Source organism: Mytilus trossulus, chromosome 4 (assembly GCF_036588685.1).
Source record: "Mytilus trossulus isolate FHL-02 chromosome 4, PNRI_Mtr1.1.1.hap1, whole genome shotgun sequence".
Lineage (NCBI taxonomy): Eukaryota > Metazoa > Mollusca > Bivalvia > Mytilida > Mytilidae > Mytilus > Mytilus trossulus.
In genome coordinates this window covers 92,940,672-92,959,614 of record NC_086376.1, presented here as the reverse complement: position 1 = coordinate 92,959,614, position 18,943 = coordinate 92,940,672, and the positions used below count along the sequence as shown (strand labels likewise).

At 30.6% G+C, this 18,943-nt stretch overlaps 1 protein-coding gene across 8 annotated transcripts in view; it reads right to left on the bottom strand.

Moving 5' to 3' along the window:
• Positions 1 to 18,943, bottom strand: part of LOC134716333 (high affinity cAMP-specific and IBMX-insensitive 3',5'-cyclic phosphodiesterase 8B-like) — a 121,570-nt gene that overhangs the window by 63,112 nt on the left and 39,515 nt on the right. The window contains exon 1 of one of the 8 annotated variants that reach the window (XM_063579259.1): positions 13,245 to 13,638. The exons of 6 other annotated variants lie outside the window; for them this stretch is intronic. In XM_063579259.1, the coding sequence (XP_063435329.1) occupies positions 13,245 to 13,406 (162 nt within the window). In that variant the 5' untranslated portion in view covers positions 13,407 to 13,638. Of the gene's footprint in view, positions 1 to 7,575; positions 8,302 to 13,244; positions 13,639 to 18,943 lie in introns of those variants that run through there. One more of the 8 variants, XM_063579260.1, reaches the window with a different exon arrangement.

Here is an 18,943-nt window from a genome sequence, read left to right as displayed (position 1 = left end):
TAAATATATAATGAAAATCAGCCAGAAATTAAAGAAAAATTATAAATCTTAGTGACTATAAATATCTGCCAATAACATCAAGCACAGCAAATGACAAAATACACTGACAGATAGAAAAAGACAACCACTGATTAACTAAATTCCTCACTTGAAGTCACACAACCATGTGGTAGCATACATGGCATAAGACATTTTTTTTAGGATCTTAAAAACTCCCTCTATTAATCTTGAACAGTAAAAAACTTGGAAAAATAGAATAACTTAAAAAAATGAAATCAGTACAAAAGCACTCACTTCTAAAGGAACAATATTATAGATAACAATAACATAGTTCATTGGGTCATTTGTTGTTTGTAAAGTTTTGTTTCCTTCTTGATCTGTTACACTGATAGCTGACATGTTCATTGTTTTCCCTATTTTCCCACAGATCTCTTTACTTCTGACTATTTAGTAATAATTGATTATTAGTTTTAACAGTCATTTGGCAAATTATTAAATTATATACATTTGTTTTTATAAAGTATATTGCTATTTCCTATTTAATGTTCCACCCCTTCCCTTTTTCTTGTTATTATACTCTTCAAGTTGTAATATAACCACTGCAAGACAATATTTGTAGTGCACACAAAATATAGACTTTAATATGGAATATTCTGCCTTCACATGTTTTCCAATAGTATCTTTATGAAATAGTTTACAAATGAATTAAGGTACTATAGATTCATTTGCCTTTTTTGGTATCATTTTTTAAGGATTTGAGGGAAATTTGATTTCAGTGTTTTGCTCAAGTCTACTGAAAATTTAAAACCACGGTTAACACACAAATATATATATCACAAACTCTGCAAAAAAGTTTTTACCCCTGGAATAATAATGAATCCACAATGCTATTTTTTTAAACCAGTAGAGAAATATCATTTTGTTGCTGCTTGTGTATTGACAGCTTGCTGACAAAACTCTTGAAATTTAGAGATATTTACAAATGTTACATTTTCTATCAATAAATTGTTTGTTTTATTTTAGTTGATAAATACACTCTTGTTTGTAAATGTAATGCCTGGTATGTCATACCTCCCTAATTACTTCAGTGGAAATAGTCATACCATATCATTTCTATATAGAGAAAAAAAAAGATATCTTTGGGGAAAGATTGTGACAAGCTAGACATTATGGTATTCAACCTTTGCTACAATGAGGATATTAGTAGAAACTTTCTTTACGTCTGACGTAATACTATTATGATGTATTACATGGAGAGAGAATGTTTATAGTAATTAGTACTAATTAAACTAGATGTAATGGAATGATACATGCATGATGATTGATGTGTGTATCTGTACGTATTATGTGTATTACTATTATGATAGATAACTATGTCTGAACGTAGTGATTGACACACGCTTCTTTATTGTCACCTGTTAACTAAAGGTTAAACACAGAAAAAGTAACACTCAAAATATCTACACAAAATGCTAATTTTATTAATGGCAAATTTCCACTAACATTCTTGATATCTACGACTGCATTCCGATACTAAATCCATCATGGTTAATACACAGGAGATTTTAAAAAAAACGTTACAGTATGTGTAATAGCATTTCAATAAATAAAATAAACATTTACAAGATTAAGCCAAATGTTTCAAGGTTAAGACTAAATGCCAACTAAGAAGCTTTTTTTAAATACTTTAGTCTCTTGATTATGGTACATAAGTATTTAAAGGTTACACTCTTATAACACTTAGGCAGAAAAAAAACACATTTCTAATGACATAAATAAATAAATCATCTACTGCCCTCTCTCCCTCCCCTTTACAAAAAATAAATCCATCTGAACATTGACACTAAATAGACTACTTTTGTAGATGTTTAACATACTGGACCTATTCAATTGGCCAGCATGAATACTAGATCCATAAAAAAAACAAAAGTCTTTGGCTGTTTTCTGTTCTTTCGGATTGTTAGTCACTTTGACACATTTCCCATTTACATTCTCTATTCCATTTACATATAATATAAGATAGAATAAAAGATTTCATGCCACAATGATTGTGAAACTATAAGTACTAATCATATGAAGTTGATGCAATTCTGAACTACTTTGGTTCTCGTTATAGAAATAAAGAGAGGTGGTAATTTCAGTTCACATTATAGAAATAAAGAGAGGTGGTAATTTCAGTTCACATTATAGAAATAAAGAGAGGTGGTAATTTCAGTTCACATTATAGAAATAAAGAGAGGTGGTAATTTCGGTTCTCATTATAGAAATAAAGAAAGGTGGTACCTTTGGTTCTCATTATAGAAATAAAAAAAGGTGGTAACTCAGCTCTTATTATAAAAATAAAGAGAGGTGGTATGATTGCAAATGAGAGGACTATCCACCCAATGACGTATATTTAAGCAACTAAAAAAACATTTTATGTATGGCTTTACCTAGGTTGTATTTTGGTTTGAAGGCAGATCATACAATTTGCTCATGTGACAGTAGAAATAAATTTCTATACCTCTTTCAAAGATTTGACATGTTCTGATCAATCTAGATAAACAGAAATGTTGTGAAGGCGTTAGAAAAAATGGGACAATGACGTAACACCATATCCCTAACAGACTTATAAATATTCCAAACAATACAATTCTACCTCATACAATCAAATTAATACCCGCAGAAAACAAATATAGGATTTCGTAACAGTTGGTTTCCGAGATCTAGTTTACGCGACATATATATTCAATCTAAATCATAAAACACTATAATAGGTTTTATGTAGAATTTTAATAGTAGGAGCTTTTTCACAATAAAACAAGTACTTGAAGTTTTTAATTGAACTTCACTGAGAAATGGGAAATCAATTTATCTGCTTTTAGGTTGGAGCACAATAAAGAAACATCAAGACACAAATCTAATGACGTCAAACGTTCTTGTAAAAAGGACATTTAATTCTACCGATTTTTCAAGCAAACTCTTCGTACTAAGGCATTTTATTTGCAAGTTAAATAAAATGTCCTTGTAGTAGTACTTTGATTAAAATCTGGGTCAATTTGAATGTTCAGGTGAATCATTGTTAATGTCATTGACCCAAAGATTCACTAATGAAGAATGTACTAACAAGAGAAACTGAAACGGTCAATTATAATCAGACCAAGAGACTGATATGGAATGGTCAAAATTGAGTCAGACCATGGGATTTATATTCCTAAAGAGTTCCTAAAAACAGCAAAATTTCCATTGATAAAAATAATAAAGTAAGATTTGGATCAATTTTTTTTTTTAGATATTATATCTTTATCACTTTTTTCTTGCGTTTCATTTGTCAGGTCAATTAAAATTAAGAATTCTGTAAATTGAGAAGTTAGTGCATGGTTTATATTGATGCCAATAATACAACTGGGTGAAAAATTGCCATAATAAGAACATGCATTCTGGTATCCGATACATATATCTAAATTCAGATTTCTTGAAATCACAATAGTAAATCTTGAAAGTTTTTCTAAAGTTCATAAAAAATCGCAATGATTTCTGTATTTATTTATTATATGTACAGTCGGTCAATATTTATAGAAAAATATTGTATTGCACAAATTATACATGTATCATGTGTATAGGGTATTTATCCACAGAAATCACTTACTATCAATATCAGTCCTCGCCATCAAATGATAAAATTTAAAAGCCTTTCTGCTATTACCCATCAATCAGCAGATTTCAATATATAATTTTTAATAATTTGTGTACTTAAAAAAAGATTAACTTCTTAAAAATGTGTAAAATCTTTTCTTAAGAAGATATTTTATTTTTAATTACAACAAAAGTACTTAAATAATACAAAGTATTTGACACTTTTAACCTATGAACTTGTTTATTTAAATAATACAGGAAAAGAGAGAGATTATCACCTAGTAAGAGGTGCCAAAATGGCAATGATTTGGCCTAAAACCACCACTGCGACATTATACATGCAGGGTACACCAGACCCAGCAAAGATTTCAAATTAAAATTCACAATCAATTTAATCTGAACAATGAACAGTTGTGTGTAACCCTTAGAGTTTTAATGCTATTCACCTATATAACAAATGTATGGAGTCATGCATTCATGCAGATAACAGACTTTTTGAAATTTCCTTATAAATGGTTCCTGAGAAAATCAATTTTTACTGTAACACAATATAGTCTCACTTTTACCTAATTCAAGGTCATTTTACGAATAAATTATGTCAGTTATTCAAATTTATCCATAATGCGGTTCATGTACAAAATTATTCTGATGTTCAATCATAAAAGAATTACATATTTTATCATCAATTAAGATTGAAACAGAGATATTTTGTTTATTCTAAATTCTGAACTACATACGATCATACTCTGGTCCCATTCTAACCAAATGCTTATTCAAAAGCCGATATAATTTGTGTTCTATTTTGTTTCATCTACACAAAGTGTTCTATCTACTTTCTAATAGATCACCTAAGGATTCATAAATTTTTTTTATAGCATAGCAATTTTTTTCAAGAAAAAAATCTTTTGTTAATATAGATCCTTTAGTTGAAAAAGCCTCTTATCAACAAAAAAAATTGTTGTCCATATATCTATGGCTTTAACACTTTTCCTTGCAAATCAAAAACGTGTCATCATGGGTCATGTATTTTACAGAAAAAAAGATGTATCATGCATGAGAAATGACTAAAGTTCAGTAAAATATTCTTAAAACTAAAAAGGTTATTCTACCGCAACTTATAAATTAAATTCATTTCTAAGCCTTTCCAAAGCATACAAATATCGACAACACAAAAAGAGATAGGTTTATAGAAAAATAATGAGATGTGATATGATTGCCAACATGGCCAATGAGATAAATCTCCAACAGATACCAACTGATGTAGAACTTTCAGGTACCGATAGCAACTATCTGTAACCATACAATTTCAACATTAACAATGAGCAAAAGCCCTCAAAATGACAATAGAGCTAAGCTTTTAAAATAAGTTTCCACATGTTTTTAAATGTTCAACCTTTATATAATGACCTTGATGCAAAAGAGTGCTGCGATGAGAATACAGGATAATAACAAATAAACCAAAAAAAGGAAAATAGAAATAAAATAACATGATAAAACAAATAAAAAAGGAAATGGGGAATGTGTCATAGCAAAAACAACCCGACCATAGAGCAGACAACAGCCGAAAGCCACCAAAGGGTCTTCAATGGAGTGAGAATTACCGCACCCGTAGGTGTCCTTCAGCTGGCCCCTAAAAACTATGTATACTAGTACAGTGATAATGGAAGTCATACTAAACTCAGAATTATACACAAGAAACTAAAATTAAAATTCATACAAGTCTAACAAAGGCCAGAGGCTCCTGACTTGGGACAAGCGCAAAATTGCGGTGGGGTTAAACATAATTAGAAATATGCCAACATCATGGTCACAATAGTTTAGTACATCATATGGACAGTGGTCACATCAGTAAATGATTTATTACTCAATGAAATACAAATGTATCATTTGTTTTAACTGTTGACCTATACTACAAATGTCCTCCCCATGACCTATTGACACTAGGTTGTACAAGGTAACAAGGTCACCTGTACTAGTACAGTGTAACTTAAAAGAATTCATTTAATATGGCTTTCTTTTACACTAAATCTCAATTACTTAATAATCCTGAAAGTTGAAAGTTTCATTATATGCCAGGAGATCAGACCAGGCATGGATGCAGGATTTGATGAAAAAATTACTGTAATTTAAACTTTGTTTTTAGGGTTGGTGGGCACCATTTTAATTCACACCTGTATGCAGGGCTAAGAATATATTCCAAAGAAAATGACCTTATGACCTAGTTGCAACATTCTACATTTTTAAAATATAATACATATAGAAACGCATATTTCTTCAGCATGGGTTATGATCTGGCTTCCTCCCTCTCAACCAGGAAAGAGGGGATTGGGGCTTGGCTAGCAAAGATGGTAAACAAACCTACTAGAGAAATCCTCTATACTCATATCAGCAAAGCTTAGTGTCAATTTGTAATTACATCGCATTGCAAGTTGATCAAACTAAAGATAAACTATACATTATATATATATATCATCTATTAATGACAAAAACAAACAACGTTCAAAAGAATACACATAAATAAACTATCCACATGCATCATGTTATATAATCAGATAAGTAAATATCAGTTGAAATTTTTCTCGTCTGGCATTTACTTGTCCTCCTTCTACAAGATAACTTTACATGCCATTTTACCGATTTTCTCCAGTTTGGTTTGTAAGATTGGCACACCTCATTTTCTATATACCAACAAAGATTAAATTAGAACTAGTAATCTGAGGAATAAAATAAGAACCAGCATTCTAGGAGAGAATATAAGAGGTATACAGATTTCCTGACAATCATTAATGGATTCAAAAGGCCACATGATTTAAAGTTCTATATAAAAAAATATGAAATTTTACGATAATGGAGACTTTGCTGAATTAGCTAGATGTTTATATAACTGCACTGAAATATACTATGAATGGAATAATTTATCAGAACATTTGGATTTTTGTTAAACTGTTGTCTCATCAATATATATCTTTCATTTGTTTTGCGATTCATTTCAATATAATACCCCTTAATAAGCCATGCTTAATTATACATGTTAGTATAAAACAAAGGACTTATAAGTGACCTGAGAGACCACCCACCAGTCACTGGTTATTAATGTCACCAAAATCAGATGTCCATTCTTACATAAATGGTCAATATTTGTAAAAAAAAACAAAAAAACCCAGCTTATTAGAGAGACATGGCAATTGAAAATTCATGTTTTTGGACTAATTTTTCTGTAACATGAACTTTTAACCCGTCCCAACCATTTAAAGTCCCTTTTGTTTTAGACGACCTTCGTTGTAAGAACATACATTTCTTAGTGTTGACATATACTAGGCATTAACACCATAACAGGCCTATTAAATGTTCATATAATAATAGGCCAAATAATTGGTTTCTGTACCAGATTCCCTTTCCATTCATTAATAAAAATAAAAGTAGACCATGGGTCTATGAGAAGTTCTGTATAAGACCCAGGTCAAATTTCAAGAATACCTTAGCAACAAATGGTTTAATGTTAATTTTCCCTATAGCCTGTGTACTATAATATTACCTTAAATGTCATCTGAAATAAAACACCAAGATGACCTTTTTATACTAAAAACAATTGGTTATAACAAAAATGCAAGAATATGCTGTTAGCTCACTGTTAATATTGTATGTGTTAAATTTTCCAATGTTTTTTTTCTCGTTTACACCAAAACTTTACAAAAAGATCTGTGATTATATAAGTCCCTTTATCACACCTCCACCCCCTCAAATAATACATTTTCATATTAAAGCTGAAAATGCCAAATTAGGAGAAATAAATCAATCACTTACAGTTTCTTTTAAAATAATAAAACAATTATAATCAACAAGCATTCATGTGCAATTATTTCTTATTCTATTAATCTTGTATAAAGAATATATCGCCAAACAAATTTATGAACAAAATAAATGAAAAAAATATGTGTAAATAATGATTTGGCGACCTACCTCATCCAGGGAGTTTTTCCTCTCCTTTTTACACTGACACATCCCCATTTCTACCCTTAATCCCCTTTCTACATCTCATAGATACACATGTAATGATGCAGCCTCAACTTCCAAAATAATGTATCCATTTTAGGGATATTCACAAACAATAGTTACTTTACATCCTAAATCATCACATAACAAATTATTTTCGATCAAGATGTATTTTAGATGCTGCACAACAAACTGACCTTAAAGCAATTTCTGATGTCAGCCTTTATTTACATATATCTGTATATTTATTTATGTGCATGAAGCGATTTTTGTTTTATCTGATCATAATCAATTGATCTATGTCTGAATTAGTCTAAACATTAAGATGACAAGTCCTCATGTTATAAATCATCTGATTACTTTATAGATCTACATCAATAACTCCATTATTACACGTAATTATCAAATTTCAATTGCAATGTTGATTTCACAGGCAGGCTTTGAATGTAATTTGGTACATTAACACACTTGTAAAACATGTAAACATATCAACACAAACGTTACACTCCAGAAGAATTGATTATGCACTGAATATTCATTACATTATATCGGCCTCTTTCTGTATAAACCAGTAGAAGAATCACTGTCTTTTATTACAGCTTCAATTTTCCAATATATGTCCTTTTTTCCTTAGCTGAGAACAATAGATATTTCATTTCTTTAGTGAAGGCCAAAACATTAATCTTACAGTACAACCTAGATTAACTGTGTCAGTTGATAGGCTATAGACACATAGAATGAAAGTCTCAGCTATATTTTATCATAATGACATATACTGTTTTTGTGTAATAAACGTTTAATAAAATGGGGTAAAAAAATCGTAACATAGTATTAAAAATGTCAATTATTGATTATATCATTTCAAAATGTCATGTTTTATGTTCATGAACTTTATGCTAATATATTCATTATTGACCCATACCTAGGATTTCTTATACTAATGGGAAATAATAGCATATTTCATTTTATGGTAAATTAACTCTTTTCTAAAGTAACTAAAATGTTTTGAACTGTAATTAAATTTTGAGATCAAAGTTAATTGGTTCATGTTAAATTCAGAGATATGTCTTCATGCAAGACATGCATGAATTCTATATTACTGAATATTGTGTATCTATTCATTAGAAAGAAATAATTTAGTCAGCTATATAAATTCTTTAGGGAATATTGGTCTGGGTATTTACAATTAAAGCAGAAGTTCAGTAAGACAGGTTTTTCATGGGAAGTTTACGTAATGAAAAGAAAAAGAGGTTATAGGTTAAATTTCCCAAAGTATTTTTCTTTCATATGATTGAACAGAAAAATAATCAACATCCTTCAATTTATTAATCAACAATAAAAAATAATTGTCAATACTGTGACAAGGAAGTGAATTGATTTTTTAAGATAATGAATTCTCAATGGTATATTCAAACCTTGTGTATATACATTACAAATGAAGGATAAGGTACCATGCAGGAATACAAGATTACCCAGGATTCCAAGGTTACCAAGATTTCCAAGGTTACCCAGAATACAAAGGTTACCCAGAGTTGGGGCCTTGGTGTCAAAGTGGTCTGATTTGAATTAGTTAAATTACTGTTGTGGTATGATTACCAATGAGACAACTCGCCACAAGAGACCAAAATGACACAGAAACTAATAACTATAGGTCACTGTACAGCCTTCAACAATGATCAAAGCCCATACTGCATAGTCAGCTATAAAAGGCCCCGAAATGACAATGTAAGCTAGCCAGTCAACACTGAGATGCAAGTTCAATCCTGCACTTGGCAGGTGCACTCAACTACAATCTTCTATTCCCTAGGATTGTTAGGTCAGTGGTTCTCTCCTTCATCAATAAAAATTAACAGTCATGAAAAAGCACAATAGTGGCAATCAATACCAATCAATCAATCATTCTATTTTGAATTAGAATTTAAGATCTGATCACAATGGACTGTACTTTTAAAAAAGAAGATGTGGTATGATTGCCAATGAGACAACTCGCCACAAGAGACCAAAATGACACAAAAACTAACAACTATAGGTCACTGTACAGCCTTTGTTAAGAATTGCGCTAATATTAACGTAGTTTTTTGCGGTACGGCCACTATCTTTGTCACTTCGCGTAATTGTTATACTTTATGTTGTATTGAATAGAAACGTTAGAAACGTATAATGGCAGACGTAGTTCTATCTTTAACGCCTTAGATAACTTACGATCAAATACACAACGCAACGCAATAATCTACAGCCTTCAACAAAGATCAAAGCCCATACCGCATAGTCAGCTATAAAAGGCCTCGGATTGACAATGTAAAACAATTCAAACGAGAAAACTAACGGCCTTATTTATGTACAAAAAAATGAACGAAAAACAAATATGAAACACATAAAAAAACGACAACCACTGAATACAGGCTCCTGATTTGGGACAGACATATAAATACATAATGTATGTTAAATATGTTAGCGGGATCACAACCCTCCACCTAACCTGGCACAGTGGTATAACAATACATTATTTTCATTAAGCAGCAGGCTTAAATGAGACTGCTGTTGAAGACTAGATGTCTTTTGGTTTGTTGGTCACAGGGTGTCTGTCTTATTTCATTTTATTCTTTATATTTAAAAATAAATTCAGTGTTTCCTTATTTATTGTTTTGTACTATCACCTGCAGTCTATGTTTCCTTTCTGGTATTTAGTCATATCTTCCTTGGTCCATATCCTTAAATAATTTATCTAAAAAGACTTATCTTGACATTAATGGTTCAAAGTATCATTATACCAAAAAACTTTTGAAAGAAATAAAATTGAAGATAAATAAATATTGTTATGTAACTTATGTGCAAATTGATAAATGTTTCCTTTCTGTACATGGGTAAAGAAATTAAAACACACTATGAAATCTACTGCTGGTGAAACCCTGGACTAACTTCTCAAGTTCACATTTTAATTTCTCATCATACACATCTGGTTTCACAGTAGTATAAGACATCTACACTAACTAAATATAATCTGGATTAACTTATGTAGGTCCAATCTGGATTAAAACTGCATACTTATATGCACTATTGAAGTAAGTTAGTTTGGTTATCTCCCCTTAACATGTAGGACATGAATTTTATTCCTGTATGCACTTACAAGAAACTTTATGACCACATATCCATATATTGAAGTTAGGAGTTTGATAGTCTACCTTTAATATGTAAGGACCATGATTTTATTCCTGTTTGCATTTACAAGAGATTTTATTATTTCTGCCTTTATTATTTAGGATAAAGATTTTCTTTTTTCTGCACATCAGCAGTTTTTTTCAACAATTGTGCAAAGATTCATTCATAACTGTCAAGCAGTTAAGAACATGTACTACGAGACACATTAACAGATAAACAGATAGACTTACATTGTTGGTCCTGTATGTAACCCTCCCCCATCCCGTAAAAAAAAGAGGGAAGGCACAACTACCAGAATTGTTAACAGGAATGTCAATTAGTATCTACCTCTATACATCTTCTTGTCTATTCAAATGGAAATTACCTATATGTTTGATATTACCTTTAGGAAAAGTTTTTATTTAAATTTGATCAATTATAGACTTTCATCAAAAACTCATTCCTTTTCATTTTAACTTAAAAACTAGATCATTTAGCTGCAGATCATTCAATTACTTTGCAGCAGCATAGTTTAGTAGAATATTTGTACTTAACAGTTTTTTCATAAACACTTCTTTGTGAATATAAAGTTTAAAGGCTTTTATATATATATATATATATATATGCAGCTGTTTATTATACAACATTTATTTGTAATTATACAGTGCAACTACCTGACAATGAACTAATATTTTATTCAACTTTTATGATGCAAACAGTCTAACTACCTGACGCAAGACAAGACGTAGATAATGCTATGGCCTAGAAAAAAAATTGAAAAAAATGATGCTATATTGCACAAATAATTCAACAAATTAAATTCTTATAATTAATAATCAACACTGCTGTCTTTAGGGAATAAACCTTATTTCTAGTTTATCCTGCATATAAATGAAGATCATGAAGACGCTTGATGAACTTAAATAGTGCAGGGATACAGGCGATCCACTCTATCTGGTCAATGTTGTCATAAAAGCACATTATTGAAAGTTGTATATTCGGTTATTCAAATGAAAATAAATCCTGTAGATTAAACTGTGACAGGGAAAATCCAGTCATGTATTAAAAAAAAATAATCACTCATTATATAAACTTCATATCTATAGCATTTCATCATGAAATTATCAAAAAGAAAGAAAAAAAATATTATAATTATATTCAAAATTAAAAAAAAAAGTTTTCATTTTGCCTCAAATAATACTTATTTGCAACAAGTCCTTCTTTTATAATCAATATGTAAGTTGTCAATTTTGAAAAGCTAATTGTGGTTAATAAAAATATTATACAAGAATTTTAATTAAAAACAAAAAACAAACAATACTTTATATACATGGCCATCAGGAAATAACCTAAAAGATTTGACTAATGACCAGGAAGACCTTAGAGGCATTCTACAATGTACCTTCTGTATACCAAATGTCAACTTTCAGCCTTGTCTGAAGGACATACATTCAAAAATGTAGTACTAACATTTCACAGGCCAATGATTAGGGGAGGACTAGAAGAAAAACAACAACAATAAACTGGTTAGTGGTAAGATCTTGTATAACTGAAATAAATGTCAATGACAATAGTGTCATTATCTTACTAACTGTAAAATAAAACAAGAACGCACAAGTTGTTTGTGCTTAGCATCATTTACCTCTTCCAATTAGCCAAAGTATTGGTAAAAAAAAAACATAAGTTTTTTGTGCTTAGCATACCCTCTCCTATGAGTCAAAGTATTGGTAAAACAGGAAGCAGTTGTAAAATGGATCCTTAAAGTTTACAACTCATAACTGTTGAGCTGTTGACTTGTTTGTGCTTAGCATACCTCCTCCCATGAGTCAAAGTATTGGTAAAACAAGAACCCATAAGTTGTGTGTGCTTAGCATAGTCCCCCTCCCATGAGTCAAAGTATTGGTAAAACAGGAAGCAGGTGTGAAACAGATCCAAACCATTAAATTTTCACTAGGAACACTTAGTTTCACTTAGAACACCAAATTTTTACTGGGACCAACAAATTTTTACTGAGACCAACACATTTTTGCTGGAAGCACCAAATTTTCATTGTGAACCAACAAATTTTTACTGGGACCAACAAATTTTTACTGAGACCAACACATTTTTGCTGGAAGCACCAAATTTTCATTGTGAACCAACAAATTTTTACTGGGACCAACAAATTTTTGCTGGAAACACCAAATTTTCATTGTGAACCAACAAATTTTTACTGGGACCAACAAATTTTTGCTGGAAACACCAAATTTTCATTGTGAACCAACAAATTTTTACTGGGACCAACAAATTTTTACTGGGACCAACAAATTTATGCTGGAAACAACAATTTTTCACTGTTACCACCAACTATAGTATTGTTGTACTTATGACCATCTGGCTAAAAAAAAAAATTGAGAACTCTGCTTCTTTTTCTAATTGGACTTTACAAAATCAAATGAAGTAAAGTATCAAATAAATTAAATTTTAACCTTACAGCCCAAGGATTATGAATAAATTACCTTTGCACTATTTTCACGACAGTAACTGACATGATTGATGAAGGTATTATCCCCACGGAAACTGAAATCTTGATCACTTATTTCTTCATCATCTTCTATATTTAAACATATTCCAATTTTCAAGTGACACAGTCCTGATGTCATTTCAGCCATTGTGGACATTCTACGGTCTTATTTACCTATAAAATTCACCCTGACCGGGCTAATCGCAAAATTTTGAACATGATGCCGTATTAAATATGCACAAAATGTTTTTTTAATCCAGATTAACAAATATAAATTATCACACCTTGCAATGAGCTTATTAAGCTTGTTAAAAATACACTTAGAATGTTTTTTTTACATATTTAATCCTTTACAGTTTTTTTTATCCATAGCTACATGAAAAAAAGAAATTGTCACTGTGTTTCAGATAAATGACAAGTATTTTATGGTCTATGATCACACATAATTCTCCAACATAACTATTATAAAGTTTACAGTCTAAAGCCTTTTATATATATTTTTTGTTTACTTATATTCTTGTGAAGAGTCTGTATAGTAAGGTAAACACGTAATACTAATTGTTAAAAATTCTACACCAATCATGCAAACTTGTTAACTGGAACAAATTAAATGTACGTCAAATATTTGATTTTTTAAATTATTCAAATTTATTCTTTATGCTTAAGTGGAGTGGAAATTAAAGTAGGTAAATAATTAGCAACCAGAATTAAAATGTAAATGTCCTCTTTTGTCTCTTCGTAAAGATTTGTAAACAATAATAGTTAATCGAGTGAAAAATGGCCTCTATTAAATAATTTTCTGATAATTCAATAGGTTAAAAAATCTTTTACAGATGTCAGAAGAACTTTGGATTCTAATACATATTGTATAAGGAGTAAAGTCATAAATTTTCATTTAAATTCAATTTGTCACCATCTCGTTGGACATTTAATGGCAATAAAATCAAATTTAATGCAATAAAACTTGTTTTAAATGTACTTAAAGATTTGATGCCACATTTGATATCTACATAGTAGTATTCTGCATTTAAATATCAATGAACTAAAGAACTCCAGCAAAGACATGTAGCGATTCATTTTCTATGCTTATACTCCAAAAAATGAATATAATAATAGGTTATTGGGGGTGCTATAAGTGTTGTCCCCATCATAAAGTTTTGACATCCCTTTAGAAATTATTTACCAGAATGCTTCAGATTTTGAAAAGATGAATTATCAAACAACATTAAAGATGGCTGCTTCAGTGAATGCAAGTGGCCATCTTGATTTTATTTTAAGATTGAGCAGTTGATTTCATAGTGTGAAAAATACCTTCAATATGACTTATTAATTTATTGTTGGTTGCTTACTACCCAGTGGCGAATATTTCATTCATGTTCAGGACGGTTCAAGTAAACAATACATACAATAGGTAGGTCTTGTAATAGAGGCCATTCTTGATGATGGTCAGGGAAAATTTGGACTGCCACTGGAAAATGAGGGTATATTAGAAAGGGACATAAAATTTGCCTTGCAAGAGGTCGTCTTCTGAACCCTCAGAGTTGTTGCAAGAGTTCTTAACGTGCAAAGAGCATGGCACTCTCTTTACATGAGGCATTGGATTTAACATCTGACAAGATGCCTTCAATAAGATGAGCAGCAATAAAAACACTGTTTAGCAATTTGAAAAATTTCCCTTTAATCTTCAACTGCATGACATTTTTTCTATATAATTGGCATGCAAGACCTGATACCCAAAAAGATTAGGCAAAGACGTCACATAAAAGTGAAATAATATAAACCGTACAAATTTTTCTGAACTATAATCGCATTTCGACTATCTATTATGTCTCTCTTATGTGATGGTCAAGGCCTAAATATTTGAAAATTCAAAAGCTTATTTAGAAGTTGAAGAGCTTTATCAAAACAGGCAAAAAGTATTGCAATTAAGTGTTACAATCTCATATGTTCATGTACATCCTCGTCAATTTATCAATGAAATGCAATAACTACCGTATCACAATATTTAGTAAGCATAAAAAAGTATCACAAACTTTTTTATTTTACTTCAAATTTTCACCAACAAAAAAATCATACTATTACTAACTTTAAAAGTTCCAATATCAGCTTGTCCTTATGAGCTTGCTTGATATTCTTGCTGATAAAGTTAGAATCTTACAAAAATACCATTACTTTATACATTAGCTATTTCATCAAAAATTCTGAAAAAAAAGATCTACACTACGTTAGTTATTTTCTACTTATTTAAAAAATATAATCAGACATCTAGCAAAAATGGTAAAAAAATTTGCAAGTATAAAAGTTTACAACCATTTCACTTTAAAGTGGTTGAATCTATTAAATCAACAAGTGAACTTTCAACTTGAGATAAAATCCCCTTATTCTATGAAGAAGGAATGATGCCTTTCATCTGGTAAAGGTCAAATTGAAAGTCACAAAGAGTAAACAGAGCATCATGTACTGACACTGGCAAGGACAAAATATTGACAATGGGAATATGCAAAATCAACAGTACAAGGCCAAGGTAAAAACATAAGTCTAATAAATATCATGTGTCAAATATGTCATGCATATATATATATATATATATTCATAGGGGAGGGGGTGAATAAACGATGCATCAATAGTCCTTTAATGTCAATTACTGTTTAAATATTGACCCTGTATTTAGAGATCCCTTTTTAAGTTGTCTCCCTTATGAGGGACATTAATTTTTATTTACAATGGAGAGCAAGCAGAAAGAGCAAATTTACCTGTGCCTAATGTGAGTAATCTTTAAGGTTTTCAAATCAGAAATTATTTTTCATGAAAAGTTAGTTAAACCGCCAATACATCTCTTTCAATTCATCATGCTTTGCATTGGCAATAGCCAATTTTGTCCAAACCAGTCTAAAAGTGACAAAGGGAGGTAATTCCTTTAAAAAGTATGTTTTAACAGAATCAAATTGGTTATTGGCAAATGGACTATTGGTAAATATCTGTAGACTAGAGCAGACTAACTAGGGAGAAGAGAGGAAAATTTGAACTTCTGCTGGAAAAAGAGAACGAAAATACTATTTTCTCACCATATATGCATAATTTGACATTTTGTTTCCAATTAGTTGTTCTAGAAACCTTACATTCCAATCTAACAGTATCAAAATAAAGACTTTGGGAAGAAAGATTAACGTATATTCATTTTTTTTCTTTTAGATCTGAAGCCTAATTTTGGCAAGCGCAAGTCTTATTAAAATCCAACTTCTCAGCGCTCTCCTTGTCTCGTCATATCAGAAAACAGGAACACTGAGAGGTTTGATTTAAATCAGACTGGGCAAGCATATTAAAAGTAATTCAATTTATCCAAAAACAAGTCTGGCCAAATATTATTTACTATCCTAAAAAGATTATAAAATAAATACAGACAAAACTCCATTCTACAATGATCAAAATGTGGGATTTACAGGAGTGGTTTGCCAAATTGTATATTTAAACTTTATCATCAAGCAAAAAAGCAAGCAAACATTTGAAACGTTTCCTTTGTTGACTCTGACATTCGTTCACCCCGAGAAGAATTGATATTGTAGTATAATGAAGCCTAACGACGTCAAATATTGTCAATATTTGTTATTACTCAACAACTTTTTCAAATCAAATGAGCATAACTTTGAAAAGGTGCAAGACTTTAACTGGTATTACAATTTTATGAATACAAATATTGTAAACAAGTATAAAGTAAAAAGGTGCAATTTCTATATATATACAAAACAAATATTGGTGAGTTTAAGAAACATTTAATCATACAAGACACAACCCAAGTGCAAGACAACTTTCTTTATCTAGCTATTTTCAGTGGTATTTAGCTGTCTTTTTACTTCTGCATTACAATAAAGCAAGCAAGGTGCAACTATAAAATAATCTCCTTTGCATCATAAATAATTGGTTGATTGAGTTTTGTGTTTTAACCCCATTTTTAAGCACCACTTTTGGTCTTTTTCATGGCGACCAGTTCTTATTGGTGGAAGAAGCCAAAGTACTTGAAGAAAACCACCAACCTTCAATACGAAAACTGACAATCATATAGTCAATTAAGGCCAGAGTCAAGTGCACTCACACGAGCAGGGTTTGATCATAACCTTAGTGCTGACTGGCTAGTGATTACAGTAGTGACTACTTGGACCACAGGGCCACCAAGGCCACTTAGTAATTTGCACATAGTTTCTTTACTAAAACTAAAATTCAAATCCTTATTTTTATCAGGTAACCAATCAAATACCTTTAACTCTATGCACCAGTGAATATCACAGAGGTCCTTGTCTACTGTTGCTTCTCAAGGCAATATAAGTGGCTAAACAAAATGTATAAGATTGATTGAATTTGGTTGCTTTGGCAAATATTTCATTCATGATCAGGACCATTAATGACAAGATCTTACAGTATCTGGTAAAATGCTAATGGCAAAAAAACATGGCAATTATCAATGTCTGCCATATTAATATAGGGGCAATGTCTGCCATATTAATATAGGGGCAATGTCCCAAACATGAGGGACTTGTTAATTTATCAAAACAAACCATTAGTCCTTAGAAAATAATTGACAAATGCATGTGCCTAGAATCATCAACCATGCAATATATGAGTGCTAGGTAGATATGAGAAGTCCCTTGAATCACCTAGATTGATTCCAATTCTGATTTATTCATATATTGTGTCAGTGTTTGATTTATTTAAGTCATCTTTAAATTGTCAACATAATATTTAGAGTAATGACAAATATTCAAAGATAAAATTTCTCTGTTTCTGATCACTGAATATTTTACAAAAAGAAAATTAAAAATTTGAAACATACCTGCCATCTCTATGTTAAAATTTGGTGAATTAATTTCCCTCGTTTTTAACACCTCCAAGTGAATAAAATAATATAAAACTGATGATTAATCAGGCAAAAAATTAATCAATGGTACTTCAAATATCTGTCATATTTATATTAATAAATTCAATTAATGTAATTAACAGTTGCAATAACTCCTCCATTGATCAACTGTCAATCATGTAAGCCATGTGTACATGTTACCAAACTGTTTGACTCATTTTTAGCCTTAAATAAGCATTTTCAGTTGGGACATTTTTTACACTATATAAATTATATAAATTTTAACCAATAAAAGTATTTACATTTTTGGACATAAGTTACATCATAAATTGTACATGTTACCCACTATTTTTGAAAAAAGGATTTAAATTTAGATTGGAAATGGGGGGGAAAATGTCAAAGAAAAAACAACCCTAAAAAAGAAAAAACAACCAGTTGAGGCCACCAATGGATCTTCAAGCTGGTCCCTAAATAAAAATGTGTACTACTTCAGTGAAAATGGATGTCATACTTAACTCCAAAACAAGTGTTTCATAAGCAGACATTTTCTCTTGCTAAAAGGCAATGATACTGCACGAAATTTGCTTACTACAATGTAGTATATGATCTGTGTTTGAAAGAAATCGACCTTATGTAAATGAATATTAATACATCTGTCCACTATTTTTGGTTGAAAACAAACTTGATGAAAAGTCTAACTGTTTAAAAATTGAGTTGATACAAGAATCCAAGAAAACAGAACAATATGATACTGCACTAAATATATTGTACTCACAGACACAATATGGGAGACCATTTCAAATTTAAAAAAATACAAAACTTTAAGCAATTTCTTTTACTATTTA